The sequence below is a fragment of the Phaenicophaeus curvirostris genome, chromosome 6 (assembly GCF_032191515.1).
Source record: "Phaenicophaeus curvirostris isolate KB17595 chromosome 6, BPBGC_Pcur_1.0, whole genome shotgun sequence".
Classification (NCBI taxonomy): Eukaryota; Metazoa; Chordata; class Aves; order Cuculiformes; family Cuculidae; genus Phaenicophaeus; species Phaenicophaeus curvirostris.
Genome location: NC_091397.1, coordinates 48032700 through 48058441, shown reverse-complemented (window position 1 = coordinate 48058441; position 25742 = coordinate 48032700). Strand labels below are relative to the sequence as shown.

Here is a 25742-nt window from a genome sequence, read left to right as displayed (position 1 = left end):
TATGTTATTGATGATCATAAACAGATACCTGTTAAAACTATTTTAAGTCAACTTTCATTGAGTCTATTTTCCACAGTCCAAACATCCTGTCACTAGGGAAACATCTGTAGGCAGGAATGCAAATTATCAATTATGGCTGGGGAGGCATAAAAGAAAAAACATAAGAATTTGCTTTTGTTTTTCAAAAATTAGTTACAGAGGTCAGCTAGTCTAACAGATTTTTGGGCTGTTTTTTTCTCCATTTAGTATGTTCCATAAAATCCTCCAAAAATTATCCTTTTCCCAATTTAGTGCTGATCTGGATTAAAATCCTGAGCGCCCAAACAATACTAAGGAATTTTTAAAACCTCCTTGTTCCTGAATACAGTTAAAATGCTAATACAGGTAGAATTTAAAGCTCTAAGACTAAACAAGCAGAAACTGTTATGAGTACCACAGTAAATCAGCACAGGGAAAGTACAGCTTCTGAAACAACAAAATGCATATTATAGTTTAGAGCTTGCCTCATCAAGAGATGACACTAATATGGGGTAAGGCACGCATCCATCCAGCTAGGGTTATTTCAGTATAATTCCTTGCAGATACACTTACTCTAGTACAAAAGCAGATTATGTCACTTTGGAAGCTTGTTTGAATATTAGTTCCTGCAGTCTCCTGGTATAATTAATGCACCAAATAATTACACTGGTACGAGTTTAACTTACTCAGGCTAAAACCCAGAAAAACAAAATCATCAAAAAGGAAAATTAAACAGCCATCTGACTTTTGAATTAGCAGTATTTGTCCGGTCAAATTTTCTCTCTCTCATTTCAAGATTCTTTTTGAAATTACAGATATATGTAACATTTGTATTTATCCAATATTAGAAGCTATTTCAAAAGAAGCACTGCAACAAACTCAGTCCTACAAGTTCCTTTCATTTAACTGTAAGGTTTTATACATCCTGCATTTCAAAGTTATTTTGAGAAAGAGTTATGAGGTAAGTCTAGCTGAAAGAAAAAATAACCCTTTACTGAGCAAAGTATGAACAATCCTGTGCAGTGTAAGGTTTCAAGTGATGATTTTGATACTGTATTCCTGGATGTACCCTAACAAACTGAGCAATGTAAACATAATAAAATACGCGAAGAGCCCCTCTCAAACAAAACCTGACTCATTTTTTTTCATGTGGTAACACGTTAGAAGTTATCAATGTGAAATGACAGACTAGAACTCAAAAACTTGTTAAAAAGCTTTTGAATTAGCCCTCTCTGGTATTCCCCAAAAGAACACATAGAATCATAGAATAACCAGGTTGGAAGAGACCCACCGGATCATCGAGTCCAACCATTCCTATCAAACACTAAACCATGCCCCTTAGCACGTCATCCACCCGTGCTTTAAACACCTCCAGGGAAGATGAATCAACCACCTCCCTGGGCAGCCTCTGCCAGTGCCCAATGACCTTTTCTGAGAAGAATTTTTTCCTAATGTCCAGCCTAAACCTCCCCTGGCGGAGCTTGAGGCCATTCCCTCTTGTCCTGTCCCCTGTCACTTGGGAGAAGAGGCCAGCACCCTCCTCTCTACAACCTCCTTTCAGGCAGCTGTAGAGAGCAATGAGGTCTCCCCTCAGCCTCCTCTTCTCCAGGCTAAACAACCCCAGCTCTCTCGGCTGCTCCTTGTAAGACCTGCTCTCCAGTCCCCTCACCAGCTTTGTTGCTCTTCTTTGGACTCGCTCAAGAGCCTCAACATCCTTCTTGTGGTGAGGGGCCCAGAACTGAACACAGTACTCGAGCAGCGGTCTCACCAGTGCCGAATACAGAGGGAGAATAACCTCCCTGGACCTGCTGGTCACGCCGTTTCTGATCCAAGCCAAGATGCCATTGGCCTTCTTGGCCACCTGGGCACACTGCTGGCTCATGTTCAGTCTCTGTCAACCAACACCCCAGGTCCCTCTCCTCCAGGCAGCTTTCTAGACAGACTTCTCCTAGTCTGTAGCACTGCACAGGGTTGTTGTGCCCCAAGTGCAGGACCCGGCATTTGGCCTTGTTAAACCTCATGCCATTGGACTCTGCCCAGCGGTCCAGCCTGTTCAGATCCCTTTGCAGAGCCTCCCTACCCTCCAAACACGTTGCTATTGAGAACTAAACTTTTTTTCCTTCTTCCAGTCCATTGGTAGGATGATGTCCTGTGTTTGTGCAGGGCATCTCCACTCAGCACAGCGGTGTTAAATGCAGCAAGGGATGTGCATTTTAAATACACATACACCAAAAAAAAAGATGAAAGATACAGTTAAAAAATACTGCCAATTTATAGTTTAAGGAGTTAAATCTTGTATGGACTATAAAATTATCTTTTCCATTATAAGCTCCATTTTCATAATTAGCTCTGTCCCATAAAGTGGCTCTTCAATTCCACTCGCTATATTTTCACTTTGCTAACAGGCTGTAAACATACTGCCTCTCCTTTTTATTAACCTTGGCTAATTAACCATCAGCTTGAAAATATATACATATGCCTTAGAGATTTTTTTTTCCAGTTTAAACAAGGTAACATTATATGCCACTCTGGAATAATATCACTGCCAGGTAACTGAGCTAGCCAGAGTTCTAACATAATTTTCACAATTTTAAATGGGGAATAAAAGCTTATTGGTTATGGGAAAATAGCTTGAAAACCCATTAATACACAAAACAGTATAAACTTTTTTTTCCCTATTTTGTTCACGACAAACACAATCCTGTTCTATCTGCGTAGAACTTTTCACAGACAGATTTTTATCAATGTCAATATCACTCTTGACACTGAAAGTGGCACTACAGATGCTTTAGTGTTTGAATATTGATTTGACCCAATATTTGAAATAACTGATTTTCCAGTAAATGTATGGGCGTTTCAGTTCAACATACACAATCAAATTGTATCGCTAATTAAACAGTCAAAGTGTTGCATAAAGACCTAACGCAAGGTTACAAAATGATGTTACATATGAAAGGGTTTTGCAATAAATTATTTCCATGCAACAAGAAACTTCAGCTGCCAGGATTAATTCAGAAGATCTATCAGCGAGGTAAATTCACTATACAGCTTCTGTTCAGCAGCTCCTGCAGGTATTAACATCATGCAAATTACCTGGTCATGCACTGCATAGTGCTTCACTTGATGATAACCACACATTTTCCATGTATTTCAGCAATCTAGCCTTCTCCAACTTTTTCTCATAGTAATTTCCTAAGAGTATTGGGGTATTTTTAGGCTAGTTATTCCAAGATGTTCGTTACTGAATTTGAAGGTCACGGGCCCCTGATCCATTACAAGTTAGATAAGAAAATACGTATGATTTACAATGAGTCCTATTGACTGATATGGATATAGGAGATCTCTCACAACAAGTCCACAGGGATGTTGCTTCTGACAAACAAGTTGAAAGCCTGTGTGGAAACATGCAGCTAGGTCCAGAAAAAAGAAATCTGCTAGAGGAAGTAAGCCTGAGCTATGAGTCGATAATGTCGATCACCTTGGGCAAGGGTTCCGTTCTACAGGAAGAAGACAGTATTAGCAGCAGTAGACTGACCAAATCCCAAGTAAGATACTTATACTTATTCCATTGTGTAAGTTATATAAACGAGGAATTTAAATTCTTCATTTTCCTTCCACTAGATTAATGCTTAGCACTGGTAAAAACAACCTCATCCTTCAAGTCCAGTTTCCTAACTCACAAATACTGAAATTTAATTTTGGTTTAAACCAATTTTAAGGAAACATATCATATATCAATTGATTATTTTTGTATCAAAAAAACCGGAGATGGCCTTATATTGAAAATTCTCCTCTGTATGCACAGAGGAGAGCATATTGTAATTAATTATCAACCCTTGTCATTATCAAATTCACAAAGTATTTACATTATTTTCTCCCCTTCAGTTACGCTTTTGTTGGTTCAAGGTATCTGCAGCTAATATCCTAAAATAAACCTGTTTTACCAAGCAACATGGCAATTCACCAGGAAACAGAAACATCATGCAGAGACAAGGCAAATCAGTACTTTCATTTACAATGTGTGAATCCCTCAAGCAGGAAAACCAATTATCAGATAAAAATAGACCAGCACACAGGCAGAACAGCTTCAAGCTCACGGAGGGCTTGAATGACCACTGACAAAAAACACATACACAGTGGCAGAAGGTTATAGGTTAGAAAATCATACATTTGGAAGTGGTTACCAATGCTCTCTGGTAGGCAGCAGGAGGCAATAATACCGAGATGGAAAAGCACTAATATAATAAAATTCTTCAAGCAAAGTAACATTCCCCTCATATCTGAGATATAAGTGAAGTCTTCCAAGAATGCCTAGCATTCGCAGCATCCATCGCTGAAAAGGCCTCTCCTGTGCAAAACAAAGGCAGTGCTCTGCTACATGTCTTCATAGACAGAGCTGAAACCTAGATTCAAGTATGGACCAACAGAGATTCCAAACCTGAAACCACAGTAGAAGATTTCCAGAAGTCGGAGGTTTCAGTTATTAAGGGAACATCTGAACCCTTGGATCTGGAGGTGGGTCTGGACAGAATTTTTATTTGGGAACTTCCATTTACAACCGGCTAATAAAAAGAAAACTAGGTCTCACAAAGCTATATACTCATTGAGACACAAATCAGCAACATTAAATGTGTTTTGGATTCATTTTGCACTTACAGTAAAACCTTGCCATTAACATTTATGATATTAAATTTATTCTTACTTTTGTGACAAATGTTTAAACTGTAAATGGTGAAAATTTAGAAGCAGCTACAGCATGGAATTAATGTACTTGTGTAAATCACAGTGTATATTTCTGCAGAGATTTAGAAAGCTAATATAAGCCTTAAAAAATATGCCAAATTATTAACTGATATGCAAATATGTTTTAATAATGCCAACCAGAAAGTCTTTGATCTAGTCCTTTCCATCTCCTGCTCTTTGTACAGTTACGCACCTGATGTTCCTCATCTACAAAAAGCTCCCAAGTATTGAAATGACTCATAGAAACATTTCATCTTGAACTTCTTTGTTTCATTTTCTCTCTCTCTCTCCAAACAGCTGAGATTGAGACCATGACAAGCTCTGTCTCTCTCCAGTTCATGCAGTGAATTAATACTATTAATGCAGAATCCACTAGTGTCAGAAACTGTCATGAAAATGAAAACCTTAACTAAACAGATTCTGGTTCTTCTTGAGCTAGTATTTCTGCAGACTGGAGCCATTCTGGACATTTCAATAGTTCTACATTTCCTCCAGCAAGCCACTCTTCTGCTACTCTTTTTTTTTTTTCTCAGACAAATAAGATAAGCTTTCAGATGTGGTAACTCTCCTTGGGAATTAAATCAGGTTCAAAAAGAAGGGTAACCAAACCCATGGGATGCAGGGTGGCAACAAGACAGAAGGACCTGGCATTTTACATTTTTGGTGGATGTAATCAATCCCTTACTATCTCAAAATGGTGTGAGTCCTTACAATATACAACCATAGGCAAAGACTCAAATCCAGCTTGTAATCAGTACCCAAACTGTCATTTATATGGATGATACTTGATACAAGGAATAGATGTTCTTTCCATTTTCTCCAGCAAGATGGGATATTGGCGCTTTGGAGTCTCTCTGTTTACTTCACAGCTATTTTGGAACAGTTGGAGGAAGAATGTTTACGTTATAATATATTGTGAGTAGTTAGGGTCAAACCTGATTTTTTTTCCCAACCATCTTTTTTATTGAAATGCTCAGATACAGTTTATATTCCCCTACTCGGTATTTATAACTGTCTTTTCTGCTCTGAAATACAACCACAGGCATTGCAATAAACATACCAAGAGATTATTCAGTTACAGCATCTTTTCTTAAAACCCTCTGCTAATGTATAGCCATATAAACCTCATTGAAGGGGTGATTTTGGTCCTGCTTTACAGTTTTGCTGAAAAGAGGGATAGTTCTTCACCTCTAACATCATTAGGCATTTATTTGTATTTACGCACTGTAAGTCTGACTATAGCAATACTGTAGTTGCTGCGATAAAAAAAGACTACACTGTAATTATTGTTTTCTTTTCATAAATTCCAGTTGTCCAAAACAAGGTTTACACAGACAACCTAGCTCTGAGCTCTGCCTTCATACATTTGCTACTCCCCTTCCTTCTAATAAACCTACTGAACCTCTTTCAAACCAGATTACACTTTCTTCATGCACAGTACTTGCATTAAATGCATGAATAGGTAACACACTTTCCACACATACTGTTCTTAAAATTATAAGCACATCCCTTTTAATCCTTTTCAATCATGTCTCAGACATACTCACTCTTTACAAAGTTGCTGAAATATTTCATACAATTGAAGTACTGCCATTCTTTTTATCCAGAAAGCTAGTGCCAAACAAAAACGTCAGGGATGGAGGATTACTGTTCTTTGTGCTATATATATATACTCAGAATGTTTTTACTTCAAGCAAAGTAGAACCAAACACTTTCTACTTACTGTAATGAAATTTAAAAGCAATACTTGTAGCACAGCAATCTGAGAATTTTAAGAATTCTCATTCTTAGAATATACTAAAAACACATGGATAATCCTCACTGAGCTAAGTCTAAGAAAAGTGGCATCACCAACAACAAAGCAGAATCCAAAAGAGCTAGCTTTGCATTGATCAGCTCCAAAGACAATTCCACAGCTGCCACAGCAACAAGCAGAGGAGCCAGCCAAGAGACCAGAAAAGAAGCCAAAGAAGAGGTCAAGGCTTGGGGGCCAGAATTTGGCATTCGGGTCTTACAGCTGTCAGGAACATTCATGAGAGAAGTCACTGTTGTCTACAGCTTGGGGAAACAGGAAAACGAAAATAAACCCAATTCTTTACCTACAACTAGTAAGAACCAAGTTAGTGCTGAGAGGTGATACATGCTACCTTTTGTTTCAGCCCAGCATTGTGATACCAAGCCACAACAAGTATTACCTGAACAGAAATAGTTTTGTAGTGGTGTGGAATGTTAGACTTCCAGACACACGGTTTCTTTTGGAAAAGAAATATGAGTGAACAGGATGGAAATAAAAACTAGACAATTACTCTTTTTCTGTGTTTCAAAATATGAAATTTTGCCTTAAAAAAAAGGAATATTTTAAAGGGGGGCTTATTCTGTCAAACTTTCCTTTAAACTCCCTATTGTGTAATTGCTACCAGTGACACCAGGAACTCTGCTACATAATCAACAGGTTCGTGATAAGTTGTATTCACTTTTTATTAAAAAATTACAAAATCAAAACAAGGTATCTAGACTTTATTGAGGAAAATATGAAGCTGCACTGTCTACACTAGGGATTCTATACTTGCTAATGACAGACACAAAACTCAGAATGACAACTGCACGTTTTAAGACTCATTAAACAGAATCTGTAGGGTCTCTAAACAAAATAATAGAATCAGACTGACAACTCTAGTTTTGCAAAAAAAATAATTCTAAGTACATATGCATGCAAAAATCCAAAGCTAGTAGCAGCTTCCAGGAAAGCTGTCTCCACAGATTCTGTGCTGACAAGCCAAGCAACTGCCAAACAATGTTTAAAAACAAAAAAAGAGGCTCTTGGGAAGTGCCAAAAGAGATGCTATATTCTGCCATTAATACTCAGGCTTTATGAATAGGAAAGAGCAGACATTTGCACTGGGATTATCATTGGCACTGTGAATGAGGCACATGCTGTACTAATCAGATTCCCAAGGAAATATGTTGCATGTTAGTGTGAACTCTAAAAATGAAGAAATGGTCAGCTGTGATGAAAAGCAAAAGAAAAGTAGAAATTAAGATAATGCAACTGATGTGAAAAAAAAAATGCATGCCTCTGCCAAAGAGGAGCTTTAAGCATAGCTCAAATAAAAAGAAAAAAGCTCTAAAAACATCATTTGATGGGATATTTTCATCTATTTCCTCCAGTCTTTTCTTACTCCTTATCAGCCTCTATGTCTAGTTGTAGATTGAAATACAAGCTCTCATTTCGTTTTCTGGGTTTGCAAGAACTGGGAATATAAAATTTCTAGATCATAATATTCTTAAATTTGTAGTCTAAGATCCATCTCTTCAATGTCTCACTTCCATATGTGGTTCCTTCCTCTATTTTTCTTGGACTGCGTGAAGCATCAGAAAGCTGTCTCAAGGCAACCTTCTGCAGCACTTTCCACCGTTGTACAAAGAAGCCCTCTAGTGGTAAAATAATCATTGAGTCCTACCATAGCCAGAGTTTCTGTGCACCTCCTCTCCAGGATAAAAATCGTACTGTCATAGTAGCTCTTATCTAAAGTTTTGCCACGAATGACCTGTCTGCAACCTGTTTTGAAAGCTATTCATGGAAGATGAGAATCTTACCTTATCTTAAGGATGAGTGCATGGCTTGATTATTAAATCCAGGGATAAAAACATAATAATCAACAAAGAACAGAACAGTCAACAAAGGCACAAAACTAGGTTAGCAAAACGTCACACAAATTCTCCAGATTTTAGGAATTTTTGAAAAGTATACTAATACCTAGATAAACTCCACAACACACCAGCACTTAATCAAACCCTTGGGTTACCAGAATCACAAGTAAATGCTCATGTTCTTTGCATTTTAAACCACTGCATTTCCTTTCCCTTCCTTAAGTATATTTATTCTCTGCTTCTAAATACTACTCAGTGAACTGAAACAGAAAAACCACCAACTCTGACCTATGTTTGCGGCAGTGATCGGCAAAATGTTGCCAATGCATCATATATTTTATCTCAAATAGCAACTCAGCTTCAAACAGCACCCAGACTTCATACTGGCAAATATTCCTAAATATTATCTTATCATTTCTAAACAGAAGTTTAGCATACTATCTAGTTTTAAAATAAAACAGCTATACTTCAGATTAGCAAGTATGAATAAAACACTCCCACCTACATACTTGCCCTCTTTCTTTTAAGGCAGTAATCCAGCACCTTGTTATTCCATGAACAATGGCTCAAAGGGACTGTACACACTAAAAGAAATTGTTTACATAGTTCAGTCATTCTGAATTGGTACATATCTGCACATATTCAGCAGTTCTAAAGTTCTAAACAAAATGAGATGGTGTTTGGCCAGATCAGAGCTTTTGCTATATTTTTAATAAGTCATGGACTCACTGACAATACCTTGGTGTATCTGCAACTGTGGACACTGTTAAAATGAAGGAGATTATGCTGAGAGAGGTCTCCAATTACCTTCCACAAACACACTGCCTACTTTCACCTCAGACTTATTTTCTGTTCTGAGTGCTGGCAAGCACAGGAAACCACTGCACACCATCAGCTCACAGAACAGAGTTTTTCTCACCAGCATAAACCTGCAGCCTGCCAGTTAGAAATGAAAATGAAGACTTCTGCGGAAGTGCCAACAGCTAGTCTGTCTGTCTGTCTACCTATACATCGATCTATCTAGCTCTATCAACTCAAAAAACAACTAACATTTTGGCCTACAGAAACATTTTTTGTGTGTGATCTTACACAGGTTTTAAAATAGATTTGGCCATCTTTTGATATAACACTAACTGGTTATAATTCAGAGAACAGCAGCAGAGGATGAAGAATACATTTTGTTATATGTATTTGATAGCTAGAAACCAATTTCTAAAAAATCAATGTATATTTCTGACATTCCTTGCAAAATCATTCACAAATGAAACCATACTGCAGAAATATATAACCTCAAACATGGGTTGGGAAGCAACAATAAAAGTATAATATATGTAAGTACTTTGACAAGATTGATAGTAGCTGTGTCACTCTCTCAACATTCTAAATCAAAATACTGAACAGGGAAGCACACAACTGACTAGAAAAGAAAATTCTTCCAACAGTAATTGCAACAGCAACTGCCAAGCTGGAAGGACTATCCCACGGGGGCCTGCAAATATCCGTGCTGGATCAGATCCTAGTTCAATAGTTTCATTAACAATTTTGGTGACTGAACAGGAAAATCTGCTTAAGAACTGCACATATGGCATCAAGCAAGGAGAAATCCAAGTCCTCCGAAGAACTGGATTAGAACTCAGCAATCCTGAAAAACTGAAGAAATAGTCTTAATGAACAACAGGAGATTTAGTAAAAGAATCACAAACAGCTACACATTGAAACATGTATAGCCCCAATTCAGAAAAAAATATTCAGTACAAGGTCATGGCAGAAAAGACAAAAAAATATTTGACATGCTAAAAAAGAGCATCGCATACAACATAGAATCTACTTGAACCTTTCTATACTCAGAAGTGAAGTTTATGCACTTGTACACTACTTCAGGTAGCATAATTAAAAAAAAAAAAGACAATACAGGAAAAACAAAACCAAGTATTCCAAGTATTTTGAAATAAAATGACCTTTGAGGGAGAGCTTTTTGAGTTCATTCAGTTTAGAAAACAGAGACAAGGGCATTATAGCAACCTGAAGGCGTCGGAGAGGAAGCAGTGTCCAATTACTTTTTGGTACTACAAGTAACAGACAGCTTAACTTGTACCTGTGGGATTTTTGGTTAAAAGCTTTCTAACTACAAGAATAGAAAGTTCACGTGTAGGCTACTTTGTAAGGCTAAAAACCCCCACGTCAGGAACCTCACAAATCCTAGGGCTGGTCAAGATACACATGATCCTTGTTCAGAGCAGGGAAAGAAAAGTTAGATAAGCTAAACACAAGGGTAGGGTCTACAAAACACTCCACCTTCATTGGAGGAGCTGTTACACCATTCTGCAGCTCTTCCACTTTCAAACAGCCATCCATAATTTCTCCTGATGAAAAACAGAATAGATAGGAGCAGGGGGAGAAGGACACATGCTTGAGTCCCATCCTGACAAAGTCAAGCTTTGCCTGAGGTAGACACTGAAACAAAAGGTAGTCCTCCTAGGATCTTCCCAGTTATGACACTGATTTTCGAGATGTAGCTATACAGTTTATAGCTATAGATGGACAAAGAATCTAACATGAATTTATCTTTAAGCCTTGACATTTTCCAAAAAAAACCTAAACTATCAGTGTATGTTACAAACTGTATACACAGGCAGAAGAATATGTTTGCACCAGCAGAAATGCATCATTATTATTGTGCCAAGGCAAAAGTCTCTAGACAATGCACTAATTGAAAACGACAAGAAAGGAGGCTTCTTTTGTTTGAAGTAAGAGTCAAAGTTGTAACTCTCCCACATTTCATAAAGAAGCCACAATACAACTTTTATATATTAGCCACAATTGCTTTGTGGGATCAAAACAAGCATCTGTCTCTTTTATGGCTTGTTAAGATTACGCTCCCATCACTCGCTGTATCTCTGCAGCTCAGATGTCTTCAGAAGGAAGCCCAGCAAAGCAAGATACAGCTGCAATTATTAATACAATGTGGCATTCGAAAGGAAGCTGGATTCCCTCCTCCTTTTTGTTCAGTGTTTCTATTAGAAAGGCAATTCTTGCAAATAGTTTCCCTAGCCAAAATTTGAGAAACCCATCATACAGCTGTATGTAATCTTATGCTTCAGCTCTAGAAGACATTTCACAACGCACAGCTTTTGATCCTTTGCTCTACAAATCACTGTGTATTTAAACTGTAACTACAGATCTTGGAGTTTAATCTGCATTGAACGGGGAAAGGGAGACAGGGACAGGAGGAGAGACCAAGCTGCCATTACTGTTACTACACCTTCAAAAAGAGTTAGGGAGGAGGTGAGGAGACACAGAAAACAGACTATAAACTCATAAAATTTTTGAACCTCTCGGTTTGAAGATTTATATCAGAATAAAATTATTACAATATTATAACAGAGAATCAATATGAGGAGGTGCACCCCTAACACTCCTTCAGTGACTGTTATTGTTAACTTCCCTGGCCAGTTAAGGTCTTAGCGCAACCACCAAAGCACCTGAGGTTACTTGGAAAGCCCCAGCAACTTAAAAAGATTCATAAAACCAGTAAAACAAAATGGTAGATGGCTCTGCCTACACTCAGCAAATCCAGAACTTGCAAATTCAATCACAGTGATACAGAAACCATGCTATACTACCTAGGAAATGGGCAGTTACATTTTGTGCTGCATATGGCTTTCAAGATATGCACCAAAGCACTCAAACCAGAAGTCCTAAGAAGGCAGATTTCACTCATCCCTTCTGACATTTCCAAAGTGAGTGTTATACAGGACCATCCAAGTTCAGGGAATACCAGTTCATGAACCTATTCACGTAATAATGGTACCAGTGTCACTTTTCAACCTACTGTCTCCATGGGAAGGAGACACTATCAGCTGTGTCTTTGACTCTGAAAAGCACAGCTTGCAGTCAGGATTTAAGAATAATTGTATAGTCTCCTACAATTTTAGGGAGTGAAAATGAAACAGGAGCACTTACAGGAACACTCCACACTCTGGGTTGTGGATGCCATATTCACATGTAAGGAGTTAACCCTCAAATCCTCCCTAGACACACATTAGATGCTTTTAAAAAAATGTAATGCACTTTCCCCAGAATTATTTTGTTACACTGGCATGAAAATCACTGGAAGGATGTCACACCAGTACTCATTATGTTTGTCCTGCTTTCCCCTGCAGTTCCTATAACTACATAAGAAACAAAGCTAGGCTATCAAATGCAACTGATGTTAGAATAAACTGATACTTCGATTTTTTCTAACATACTATTCTTCAAGGGGAATTAAGAATACATCTGTTACAAACTACTCTCGGTATAGCTGTCTTTTTTAAAAATTAAGCCTTTTAGAAGCTAGATGAACAAGGAAGTATTTGTATTCAATAACTATTTCCTAAGGTGTAACAGTAAAAATTTACACTTTTCCCTTAACAAAGTTTTTATTCCCTTCTTTATTCCCTTTTTTATTCTCATTTCACTGGATTTTAAAACAAGTTTCATTCCAAATTTGCAACAGTTATGAACTTCCAAAAAAAAAATACCCTGAGATGCAGCCAAATTCAAGTATCATAAACTCTATATTTCAGGTTTAATAAATATACATTGTATTTGATATTGGTTTATCCATAATCCCTACACCATGCACACACACACACTATCGCACACGCACTTAATGTTTATCTTATGACAAATCCTCTGACTAAAACTAACCTTGATCAAACATATTATGGTTTATGAATTCTCAGCAGCTTCTAACTGTATCTTCTTTGTATTATTCATTGTAGAGATTTAGCCGATTATGGGCATGCATTAGAAATCTCCTATGACTTCAAAAGGACTGTTCAAGGTAGAATAGAAAGCAGCAAACCAGGCAGCTTGCACACTGCCACAGTTAATGAAAAATCCCTTTGAAAATTACACATCACTCCACTAATTTCTTCTGATCAGAATGAGTGACATTCTAGATTGACACTTCCTTCCAGTACAAGATAAAAATTCAGTGCAAAAATTAAGTAATTAAGCCCCATTCCTTTTGACATTTACTTTACAGCATGACTCATGACCATCTTCAGCCTGCGTTTAATAAACGTTTCCACTGACACTATTAAAAAAATGTAGTGCTATAATACAGCCTTGCAGTCCAGTACTGCATTTTCTTGCACAATTTGAGTTCCAAAATCAGTTTTTGGTTAAGTGAGCCAGGTGGTTCTCAGCACTTAAAACACAAAACAAAGCAAGCAAGCAAAAAAACAAAGGGAACTTTTTTTATAAACCCATTTTTTTAAAAAAAATGATGCTTTGGCACTTTTTCTACAGAAAGTCAGGTGGGAAAAAAATACAGCAATAGATTTCACTCATTTTTAAATAAAAGACTGTAGAACTCATGCTACAAGTTTCCAATAAATGACCGCTAATTATTTTAGAATACTGAGTAGGTGTGTAATGAAGTCAACAACATGAATACAAAAGTCAATCCACAAGGCTTAACACTGCAAACCAGAGTGTTAAAAGTTATTGTAAAGAAAAGCAAATTTTTCTGCAATTTTATAACTGGAAAGCATGGGAGCAACAATACTATGTCATTAAGAGTCTCTCTCAAAAGAGGTATTTATATCTAATTGACAATACAGAGGCTCCAATACCTGTATGACTGGCTTTCTCTTGCTATTTGGAGACACTTTGACTAATCTACTGTTCTGCATCTGTTTTCCAACTGCTTCTGCAAACCCCACATTTTCTGCTTTTGGATTCCTTACCTGCTCAGAACCATTCACTTCCCATCAGTCATCTGAGGATACAAATGACAACTGGATTTATCCTCTAATGCTACACAGTTTAGAAAACAAACCAACCAAACAGACCAAAACATACCAGGTTAGACAAATAAGTTACATAAAACTTTGGAAAAGGGAAGAACATCACAGTTTCTGAGAAGAAAAACTTCCAGTAGGAATGATACAAAGAAACACTACTGCAAACTGCATCATGGGTGTATGGAAATAGGATATCTGAATCCTCTACCTATTCCCTAGGAAACGCCGTTACTCGGGGTAGTGCTGGCAGCTACAGATATCACACTTGGAGAAAATTATTTAAATAATTTGACACATTATTCACAAAACAGAACAATTGAGTTTCATGAAATGCTAAGGCAATCTTGGAATCGTTATGAAGACAGGTGGCTTTGAATGTTCACACCCTATCTTATCATTAAACAATTACTAATCTTAATCAAGTGGAAGGTAAACAATGAATATTAACAGGCACTAACTTGGCTTTTATCTGGCCATTCAGCTTCCAAGCTCCAGCAAGGAAGCTGTACGTTCTGATCAGGCTTGAGCTGGAAATATCATATTTATGCATTAAAGGAAACTTCTCTGTGGGAAATATTAGGCTGTGTTTTTAAGAGATCTGAAAGTCTGATTCTTATAAAGTTCTTTAAAATAGCTTGTAATTGTCTCCAAAGCTCTGTTCTCTATTCAACTTCCCTTTTGAAGTTTTGTCATTTTGGCAGCCTTGCACAATCCCAGAAGGAATAGAAAAAAAGAAAAAAGTAGTCAGTCTTCTGCTCTTTTTCCAGGTTGACACTTCTGAAGCATTTATTAGCATAGTTAAGGAATATGCTCTTTTCCAAGAAGAATTCCTAACGTATCTCCCCCATGCAACCTTCCTAGTACAGTTTAAAAATACAGTAGTAACTACCAAATGATGTTACAGTCAGAGAACGTCCTGAGTTGGAAAGGACCCACAAGGATCATTGAGTTCAATTCCTTTCCCTGCATTGGACAACCCCAACATTCACACCATGTGTTTGAAAGTGTCGAATGCGTGAGGCATGGGACAATACCATCTCTGCTTCTTACTGAAGGGACCCCACATGAATTAAAACATTGCTGCATCCTTCTTGAACATTCAAGTCTTTCAGCTAACCAACACTTGATACATTTGTAATCCCCCATTCCTACCACCAGGGCAAGAAGAGAGTATTCCCTTTTTGCTATCCATGTTTCTATTAAGGAATGATGCCTTTGATGAAGAAATACACTTAATAAAAATGGAGCACTAGAGAACAGCAGATGTACCAGGCAACTTCCAAACACTTTGATTTTGGATCAGCTATCACTTTTAAATGTAACGCCACTACCTTTTCAGCTTTACTAACAAGCTACGATTTCTGTTTTCCAGCCTTTGACTACCTGCAATGGACAGTCAGCGCCTCCTCACTAGAAAGAATAAAGCTTAAGGAAGGTTTACTTTCTTTATTCCACTCCGTTCCTCTTACAGAACTGACCTGTAAATGTACATATATACACATAGATATTTACATATGTATTTATGAAGATCATGAAGATCTATTTCAAATCCTTATGAAGAATCCATGAAATCAAATCCACATTGCCCATTTTTTTATTAAGCCGTGTGTACTACAAATACGCTACTCCTGCACCTATGCTAAGGTACTCATTATCATCTATACCAGAGCTGATTACATGCTTCACAACATCTTGTTTGCGGACTGTAAGGTCAGATTTAATATTACAACTATCAAGAAGGTCTCTCATTACTACTTAGTATTTTCAAGCTAATCCCCAAATGCATTGATGTGGCGTAAAACATCCAGGCTAAGTGCGCCTCTGCATAAAAGCTTTCCAATATTTTACTACACCTGAATTTGGGACACACAACAAGCTGCTTTTCAAGATTGAGATACACTCATGTTAAGCTGTACTGTAAAGCTATTGCTTCAAAACACCCCTACTCATGTTCTGTTTAAAAAACCCAATAGAAATCACTACTAAGAGTTGTACACACAATTGATTTCTTGGACTCAGCTTTCAGAGTAGTCTTGAAACTGATTCAACAAATGTGCTTCAGATTTGTGAGAATCTAAATTAAAAAGAAATAGTCACAAGGAACTAAACTCTGTCCACAATTTTCAAAGAAAAATAAAACAGCACCACAAAATTAAGGTTGTGCCTCATCTTAACCTACTTCCTCAATCATTCACCAAATTTCTTCACTGTAAGAAGTCAGAGGTGATTTGAAACAGTTTCACACAAGAACAGACACTGGGTCAGAATGTCCCATCTGTGGTTCATACCGGAAGTATGTGACTACGTAGAGAATGAAGCACTAAACACGCTATGGGATATAACTACTCTTAAATTATGTTAATAAGGGCTTATTGTTTCCTGCTTTGAGGACATTCACCCACTTCTTTGTTTGAAAACTGCACTTGCTGCACTCGGTTAGCATCCATCTATAAGTAAAAGAGGGGAGTTTCAGGATTCTTGCTCCTGGTTCAAATCATTTGTCATGGAAGCAGATGTTGAATTGATGAAAATAGGTCAACTGTTCAAAAAAAACCAGTTTTAATACTTAAAAAATATTACTAAATGCTACTGTTGTATTGCTGACCATTACTTATTATTAAAAGCTTAATATTTTATGCTATTTAGTTAGCATTTAGTTTGCTGGTGTACATGTATGTCCACAGAAAATGTAGACAGCATCGGAGTTACTGCTGTTAATGAAAAAAAAAAAATCATTTTCCATAGATGTGTAAGGGCTGGGCACAGAATCTTACAAGAACACCACACACAGTTCTTTGTTAAGCCTGTATTGAGTGATGTCAAATGTTGCCATATAAGTATATTTCCACTTGAAGAGTATTAGTATTATTATTTTTTTTATTATTTTTTGAGAAAAAAAATAGGACACTTAATACCTGTGCTTGGCTTTGGTAAGAAGAGTGGTTGCATCATGAATTGAATAGGTGAAGGCATACATGGCCTAGTAAAAGAAATTTCTTGTGTTCATTAACATTTTCACGCTGCCTGATGTCAGCAACACTGCATAAACACACCATAAAATTCTCATCTCCACCTACAGCAAACACAAGAAAGTAAAATAACTCACTTCTATCACGTGTTTCTGAATCTCACTAGGTAATCTAAAACGCATTTCTATCAACACCCTGACACATCAGACAGAATTTTTTCCTCTCTTCACGCTGATGTACTTTAGATGGGCCAGGTTTGTCCCTGAGCTTTAAGAGTGATGTATTCTATTTCTGAATTGTTCTTTACAACTGAAATGCACAGTTTAACTACTAATAAATATAGTAAAGTTACATAGGAAAACTGCCAATAGATGAGATTTGTGCTCCTCATGGAATTTAAGGATCTTCCTGTAGATGAAGGAGACAGACTCAGTGGTGCAGAAGTCCCACAAACTTAATCCAGCACAAACCTACAGCACTGTCGTGTGTCTTCCACATATAGTTGCTTCTGCCCTTCTCCCTTTCACCAGTGAACTGGGTCAGACAGGTTCTCCCAGATCAATTCTCTAATCTGATTCATCATGCACCAGATAAAAGAAAGTGTCAGTGTAACATATAAGATGGGAATAAATACCCAGGAAGCAAAGGCAAAAACAGCCCCATCTCTTTAAGCTGCCAGAAATCCACACTGCTGACATTTAGTCATACAGTTTTCATAATATGATCTCTCCAGACATGTTGTCCAGTAATGAACCATAGCATTGCATTTAAATTGCCAAACTAGCTTTACATTAAAATACCTCATTGAGTTTAATGCAAGTATTCACACATACATTATGTAGCCTCAAACTTCAGTAAACCAGTTGACAGTCTACAACCTTAAAACTTGGAAGACACAACTCAAAACAAGCTCATAATTCATTGCATAAACCACAACACCTGTAAAAACAACAAAATATGTGATCTTGCTGCACTTCTGGAAGGTGATGCAATTTAACAACTACACACAGATAATCTAAACTTTTTGCCACAAGAAAAGTAATCCAATTCCTAAAAGCTAAACCAGCATAATGTTGTATTGCCCTACAGTCTCAGTTATTGAGACTTATATATATATATATATATATATATATAAGACGCCCATAGTCACCCCTCCTTGAATGAGGAGAAATGACACTTAAGTGTTCACCACACAACTACGATAAGATGAAACCCAAAAGGTGTTACAACCACCAGTATTTGTAGTCATCATACATACTTGTTTCAGATAAAACTTAGAGGAAACATCCATAGAGATCATGTAGGAGGTCTTTGTAAGATATTCTGTGGTCACAAACCAAGTAGAAAAACAACCAGTTCACAAACATATGGTTATTCTGCTTCTTGAAACAGCACTATTAAATTCTTGAAATACATGAAGTGATAAATGCACACTATTTTGCAAATGTATGGCAAAGTATGGCAACAACATTCATAGTACATGAAATCACAGAGGGAAAAAAAAAAGAAATTAAAAAGTAACACCTCAAAAGACTTCTTTGGTAGGAAAATCTTCATTTCCTTTTAATATATGGAGCAAAACAATAAAAATCTACTTCTCACTACTATTTCTTCTGTTGTTTATGTTAATTGCTACAAAAAACACATGCACTGTTTGAAGGCAGACTTACCTCTACAAATGCCACAGTCAGAAAAAGGTCCGTTTTTGAGTCTGGAAAAAGGGCATCCACTTGTGGAGACATTCCAATCAGCATGCAATTAGTGACTACTGATATTACACTCATAGTTTCAAAAGCCAACTGAAACAAAACACAAACGTATTTATAGTTATGACCATTCTCTCTAATTTACCAGTCTCCAAAATGCTCTCTCTCTCTATTAAATCCTCAGAAGACACGTTATTTTAACACTTTCTTTTCCTTTGTTTTTTGAATTCTAGGACATAGGACTTGCTTGGCAAGCAGTCCAGACTTCATCAACGTTAAGAACTGGCAATCACAAGATCACAACAAGGTTTGCAACTCCACAAAGACCACCAGGCAACCCTGAAATTTTCTCTGATTTGTTTTCTCTATGCGTATGTATGTGTGTTTGCTGTGAAGAAGTTAAATACTATCCTTCCACAATTCCGTAGTACTGCAAAGACCTTGAGAAGTTATTTACAGATCACTGACATCCTAGATGCAGGTAATGCCAGAGCACCTATTGAAAAATTTCCAATGATCCTAAAGGAAGAAGGAAGACAGGAAAGCAGCCCTATCCCTGGTATCCTCCCAACTCCTAATCTGAGCACATGAAAGATTATGCACTCATTTACAGTTGTGCTCCAAAACGCAAATTTCTTCCAAGATAAAGGAAGAAATGCAAAACTCCTAAAGAAACTAATAGCCCAACACTGTTTTGTCTGAATGTTAAGTAACAGAAAAATATAAGGACAGTTCAGAAAGCCTTCCTTAAATCACAACCAGTTATACAAGCTGAAATTGGTTAAAATATTTAAATTTAAATGCATGCAATTGCACAAGTCTAAGAACGTCTTGCCTACAGAGCTCCCACAAAATGCCTGAAAATATTACTACAGTGTGACAACTACTTTTGAAAATAATGGTTCTTATTCCAAGGCCCTCTCTGAAATAAGGAAGACTGACATTGAATCATAGCAATAGTCTCAATGATTTAGCAGAAGTAACTTTCTCCTTGACAACAAGCTGGTGACTCAGCTAACCTGACAAAATAATTCCAATACTCCTTTAACAGTAATCTCTCAGGCAATGCTAACCTTCTACATGAAGCAGGTAACTAAATTTTTAAGTCATTATTTTTAATTCACAAAGCAAATGTATTTCTACTATTTAATTAAAAATCTCCACTATAAAAAAAACCCCACGTGACTGTACCATTAGAGCTATGGTTTTTCAGCCTACTCCCTAGACTGAAACAAACTATTCTAGCAAAACCAAATGCTATTAACACACCTGCAGCTATGCGCAGAACTTACAACCACAGCCTCATTTAACTGGTAATCACACCATGGGGTCAACACAGCTGTTATCAAGATGTTGGCAGCATAGATTTGGACTGAAAATGCATCAGATGTTAAAATGCAATCAGATTATAATTTATACATTTTAATAACTTAAATTATAATTTACACATTTTAATGACTTAATATTAAAAGACTTCTCCTATAAGTCCACTTTATTAATACCTATGTATATGTCTTATGAATATTGCTCAGAATACTTGGTTTGCATGATTTTACAATACGTTACCCTCGAGGTTTCCTGATCTCATTTCTAATTTTCCATTTGTTTCATTAGGTAATAACATATACAATCCGTCCAAATTAAACAATCCACTAGTTTATTGTGCCCTTTATCTGCATTCTATATCATCAGAAAAGTTGTTAAAACTAGAATATGGATCATCTCCTGGAAATTTCCTCCAACTATTTTACACTCCTTATACGGCCACTGCTATCACAGAATGGTGAAGTATGTGGATGTGACTTAACTACCATCTTTCTTTTCAGGGAAATCTTTGTTTTTGGAGTAGTCTTACTGGGTTATTTTTAGTCAGAATCATTTCACTGATGCAGCATACTCAGCAGCCTCCGAAGTAGCCAGTGCTACCACATTTGCATGAGCAAACAACTGAGGACAGAAAATCCTTGAGTCAGTACCACTAGCATGGAATTGTTTAGATAGACTACAACATCCAGGTTGTGCAAAAAGGTCCAGCTCCTGCTCACAGATCTAGGTTATTTTAAAATTAATCAGCCCGAGTACCAGTAATCACAAGGGCACGTAGCCAAGCATGGCACAGGAATCCAAGTACTTACCAATCATTCATCCTTTTCTGTTGAAACCCTTGCTGAGCTCATGCTTCTGAGCTTGTGTCAGTTCTTACCATTTCTAAAATATATTGGCTGTAAAGATTACTGGACAGCTTTGCTTTGTTGCAGTTGCAAGAGGACTACAATACACACATATACAAGGACTAAAAGAATAATCAGTTTTCTTTTCAAAGGCAAGTAACAGACGCGATCAAACCCCAAATGCTACAGTTGGATCAGCAGTATCCTAAGGCAGTGAAGAGAAGGAAGTACCTATTAACTTTCAAAGCGACTGATGGGTCAAACACACAGCTTAAACACCTTTGTTGAAATCTCTTTTAAAACAAATGAATAGGAAAAAAAGACCACACAAGAATTACCTGCCAAACACCAATATTTGCTGTGGGTTCTGCAAATGGCCGCTTGTAAACTCTACACATCTTTAAGGCATCAGAATATATCTCTGTGATGTTGTTTAACACTGCAAAGACAGCTGCCAGTGGATAAACACATGAGAAAAGACTCACGTAGCCAAACTGTAAGAACAACTCCAGGTAATCATCAAAAGTACCCTGAAAAACAGAGCGAAAATAGAACAACTTTAAATCACAAAACAATACATGAAGAAACACAGGATTAACAATACAGTTGTTAATATGCTTCCTCATCACAAACCTGTTGTTTGAGAATGGCTGGTGGTAGAAAACAACAACAAAATGCATCTAGTTAATTTGGAATTATTCAATTACTCAAAACTTCTTAATAAGGGGACACCAAAGTTTATCTTTTCTGCCTGATGCATTTTCAGCAACAGTCACACTTCTTATCCTTATTACATGAAGAACTGTACAAACACATTCATCCCAATCAAGTTCCTGACTATCTCAGTGGAAAAGTTACAGAAGGAGCAGGGGGGGGATAGGAAAACAGCACCACACATTTAAACCGCCACCACATTTTCTTAAAAGCATAGCAACAAGAAAAGTCTTAGTATTGCAGACTGTCCATAAAAGACCTAACCAGAATGGCCGGCTGGCAGATAGGTAACTCCTTCCCAGTATTTCTGCTTGTTCATTTCAAAACAGGTAAGTAAAAATTAGCATCCCCCTTGAAAACTGAAATGACAGAATGCAGCAGTGACATTTGAAAGGAACAATTTATGCAAAAAAAAAGCCCTGTTTAGGCTACCATCTCATCTTTAAACCATGAAAGTGGGTACTTAATAACCAATTAAGTATTCACATATAGATTATTATGCATACTTGCATATTAGTTTTGCATATTAATAGTAGTTTTCTACAAGTGTGGCAGTTATTTATGGAAGTGAAGAAAAAACTCAACTAATTTTTAAAGAAAAGGTGTTTGCTGAACAAAGGATAGTGAAATACCATGAAGAAGTTAAACTGGGATCTAGCTATATTGTATTCGTACAGATGCAAACTTTTTCATCTCTCTCAAAAATGAGATATTAAAATAAAAGACTTGATAGTAATTGAGATTATTATAAGAAGCATATAAAATTGGTTTTGGCTCCATACATCAGACATATGGTTCTCTAACCTTTTCGGTGGTTATAGCTACTAAACTGACTGTCTCTCCAGCACCTGGCATTGTTTTGCTAATTGAGGCTTTAGAAGTCTGCAAGCTCAGAAATCAACATGTGGTGCTCATTACCTGTATTTCTCACTTCAGCTCATTTTTAAGTTGTGTATATAGCTGGGTCTGACAAACTGATCAGCAGGCCAGACACTGAGGAGCTACTTAGCTTCTAAAACCAGAGAGACTTTTCCACAGAAATGTTTTATAGAAACTTTGAATCTTAGTAAGTTGGGGCATTTGTGCAAGATAACTCACTGGAATCACAGTCACACAGTTGTCCCTGCTATCACGTTCTCAGATAACTGTTGCAGGTAGTAAGCAATACTTCCCTTTGTGCTCCTCCTTCTGGTAACTACACAGTATTCCCACTACTTCCTCCCACCTTTCCTCCCGTTTTCTCATCCAGTACCTACTTTTAGGACAGCAATGTGTGAAAAAGAGTATTTCTTTTTCTCCTAGGCAATTTATGACACTTTGTGCAGGAAGAAAGGAGTCTGATGGGACATTAAAGAAATTTCAAAGGGTGCCACTGTCAGCCACAAAAGCAGCACATGAACTATGGCATCAAGTAAACAAAATCAATACAGAAATTCAGGGCAAAAATTAATTAGGGAAGCAGAAATTTTTAAAAAAAAAATGACTGCAGAATGTTTTCACATCTTAAACTGGGCTAAGGGCTGAAGACTTGAAAACTGATAGAGAAAGAGGACAAATAAAAAAAGAGAATTAATTTAAAGAGTAAGTGCAGTAAGAGAAAGAAAAGAGCCTGAAATATTGAGTTCTGTCAAGACACCTGCTAAACTCCTCAGCTTCTAAACACAGTCAAATGCTTCCCCCTTGTGACAGGTTTAATTTTAGAAATACTCCTGCCTGCTGAAAGTTCACTGCCTGCAAACAAATCAATGGTCTAATATTGTGTATTCACAAGTATGGCACAATTAAAATTCTTAGATTGAAAATAAAATTAAGGCCTTCGGTACACAGCACCTTGAACTGAAACCGAAGCTCACAGTGGATACCTCCAAGGCAAAGTCATAATGCTACAACTGACCCTTTAGGTCTCCGTGGAAAATTATTCAGGGTAGAACAGTACAACAGGTGCAGATACATTCGATCCAGCTCTGCACAAGAAGCACTGGGCAATGTGACTCAAAGACACCACACCGGCTTTGTATGTGCCAGCTGAGAACCACTCAGCTCAGATTTAAGAGACAGAGCTTATTTGGTAAGGCATATCAATGCATAATGCTGACACATGGCTTTTGGAGCTGGGCTGGTCTATCCACAGGCGCAGTGATGGACTGTGCTGATTTACCAGCTCAGATAGACACTAATTCGGGGATTTTTGCTGTGGTCTCCATTGTAAGATGGCCATGCTCTCTAAATCTATCTCTTTTCATATAAAATGTGCAAAGTACCAACCTTCCCAGAGGAATGCAAGTACTAAAGTTTGTACAGATTTTCAGCCAGAAAGGTCATATTTCTTTTTCCTCTTCCCATTTCATGGCACTTTAAGCAGGAAAAGAGGAATCTGATATGGCATTAATATAAAATTTCAGACTGTTATACTGTACCTTTTACATAAAAGGTACAGTATTTACATATAATTCTTATTCTGTAAAAGTGTAAATCATATGGTATTAAGCCTCTTATGACTATCCTAACAGCAACCAATCAAGGCAGTTGTCAGCCAGTCTGTAAGGCCTTAACATACGCACTAGTACCAGCTTTGTCAATTCCTTTAGAAATGCAACTATTGAATAGCATGAAGTCTGCTAAATACAATTCAAATTTGTACTTGGTAGGTGGCAAACAGAAACAGAACTGGGAAGATAGCAAATGACGAAGCTGGAGTTTCAAGAAGCAAGAGCTTCCAGCAGTAGTACTGGTTTGAAGAGTTGGTCTCTTCTTCCCTCTCCATTTCTGGCCCCACCCAGACAAGAGCACACTCTCCCAGGCTCTAGTTTAATTGATACTTCAAACTAGTATCACTGCAAGAAAACCCCTAAATCAGAAACACCCTCCCCCTTCCCTATGACAGGCTACTCATTCTGGTAGCCTCTGGGCTACCCTTGGAGATTAAGGGCATACTACACCACTACTTGCTCCAGTGATGTGGGGTTAAGTAGCCCCAGATTCAGCTGCTCATTTCTGCCCCTTCATGCTGGTGTAACTGGGATCCTGCACTCTATCAGTTTCTTGATCCAGTGCACCACATATCTGCATACACAACACTACCAGCAAAATGGATGAAGCTGGAAAGAAGTCAGAAGGCCAGACAGCCAGGAATATTTTAGGTTGCACTGGCTGATGTCTCTGTCAACTACAGCTCAGAAAATGTTCAACTATTTACAGCAGTGAAACGTACAAAATAGGTGCCCATTTCTTTCTCCAAGTTGACTTGTTCGACTAATGACATGTCCATATCTGTTTTCAGAGAACACATGCGTTTCTTCATCCTCTTCTTATGTCTCTTTTGGAGCCAGTAAGGAAGCAAGGATTCTGCAAACTGATTAAGGATCTGCGAAGTTATCAGCAAAGTGGCCAAGCTCTTCAGTTGATAAAAAAAAACACAGAAAAGAAAATTAATAGGTCTCTGATAAACCTACAATCATTTCCTATTTGAGTGTTCTAGTAATACTGTAAGTTATTGTATGACAACAAAAGAATGCCAGCCTAACAGAACTAGCAATAGCACAGGGAAAGTATAGCTGCTCTTGTTCCCATTCTTTGTTATGTGCTGAAAAGGATGAAATGGGAATTAAAAGTCTATAAAGATTTTGTGGATCAGGGTGTATCTTGGAGACACCAAACAAAGTCCAATGAAGGGTAAAGATACACACTTAAATCTACAACAACACCAATAACATAGGTAAACAAAGAAATTTTTCTACTTTTTTTCTTTTTGCTTTTCGCCTTCAAGTATAGGAAACGTCATGAATGTCATGTCTGGTACAGATATGCAATATGTTTTGCTAGAGATCTCTTTAGAGGAACAGAGTTTTTAAGGTAAAATTCTTATTCTTTTGTTCATTACGTTTAGAGCAAAAACATTTTCCTTATGCCTGATTTTCATGCATTTGAGTTCAAAAGATGTTAACAACAGAAAGCAGATTTCAAATACCAACTACA

General features: G+C 37.3%; 1 protein-coding gene across 1 annotated transcript in view; it reads right to left on the bottom strand.

Annotated features, from left to right (window-relative positions):
- The window catches only part of ANO10 (anoctamin 10), a 122279-nt gene that overhangs the window by 80084 nt on the left and 16453 nt on the right, over positions 1–25742 (bottom strand). Inside the window, exons 9-11 of the mRNA XM_069860114.1 lie at positions 24979–25161; positions 21392–21583; positions 18847–18975 (exon numbers count right to left, since the gene is read on the bottom strand). Coding sequence (XP_069716215.1) covers positions 18847–18975; positions 21392–21583; positions 24979–25161 — 504 coding nt within the window. The remainder of the gene's footprint in view (positions 1–18846; positions 18976–21391; positions 21584–24978; positions 25162–25742) is intronic.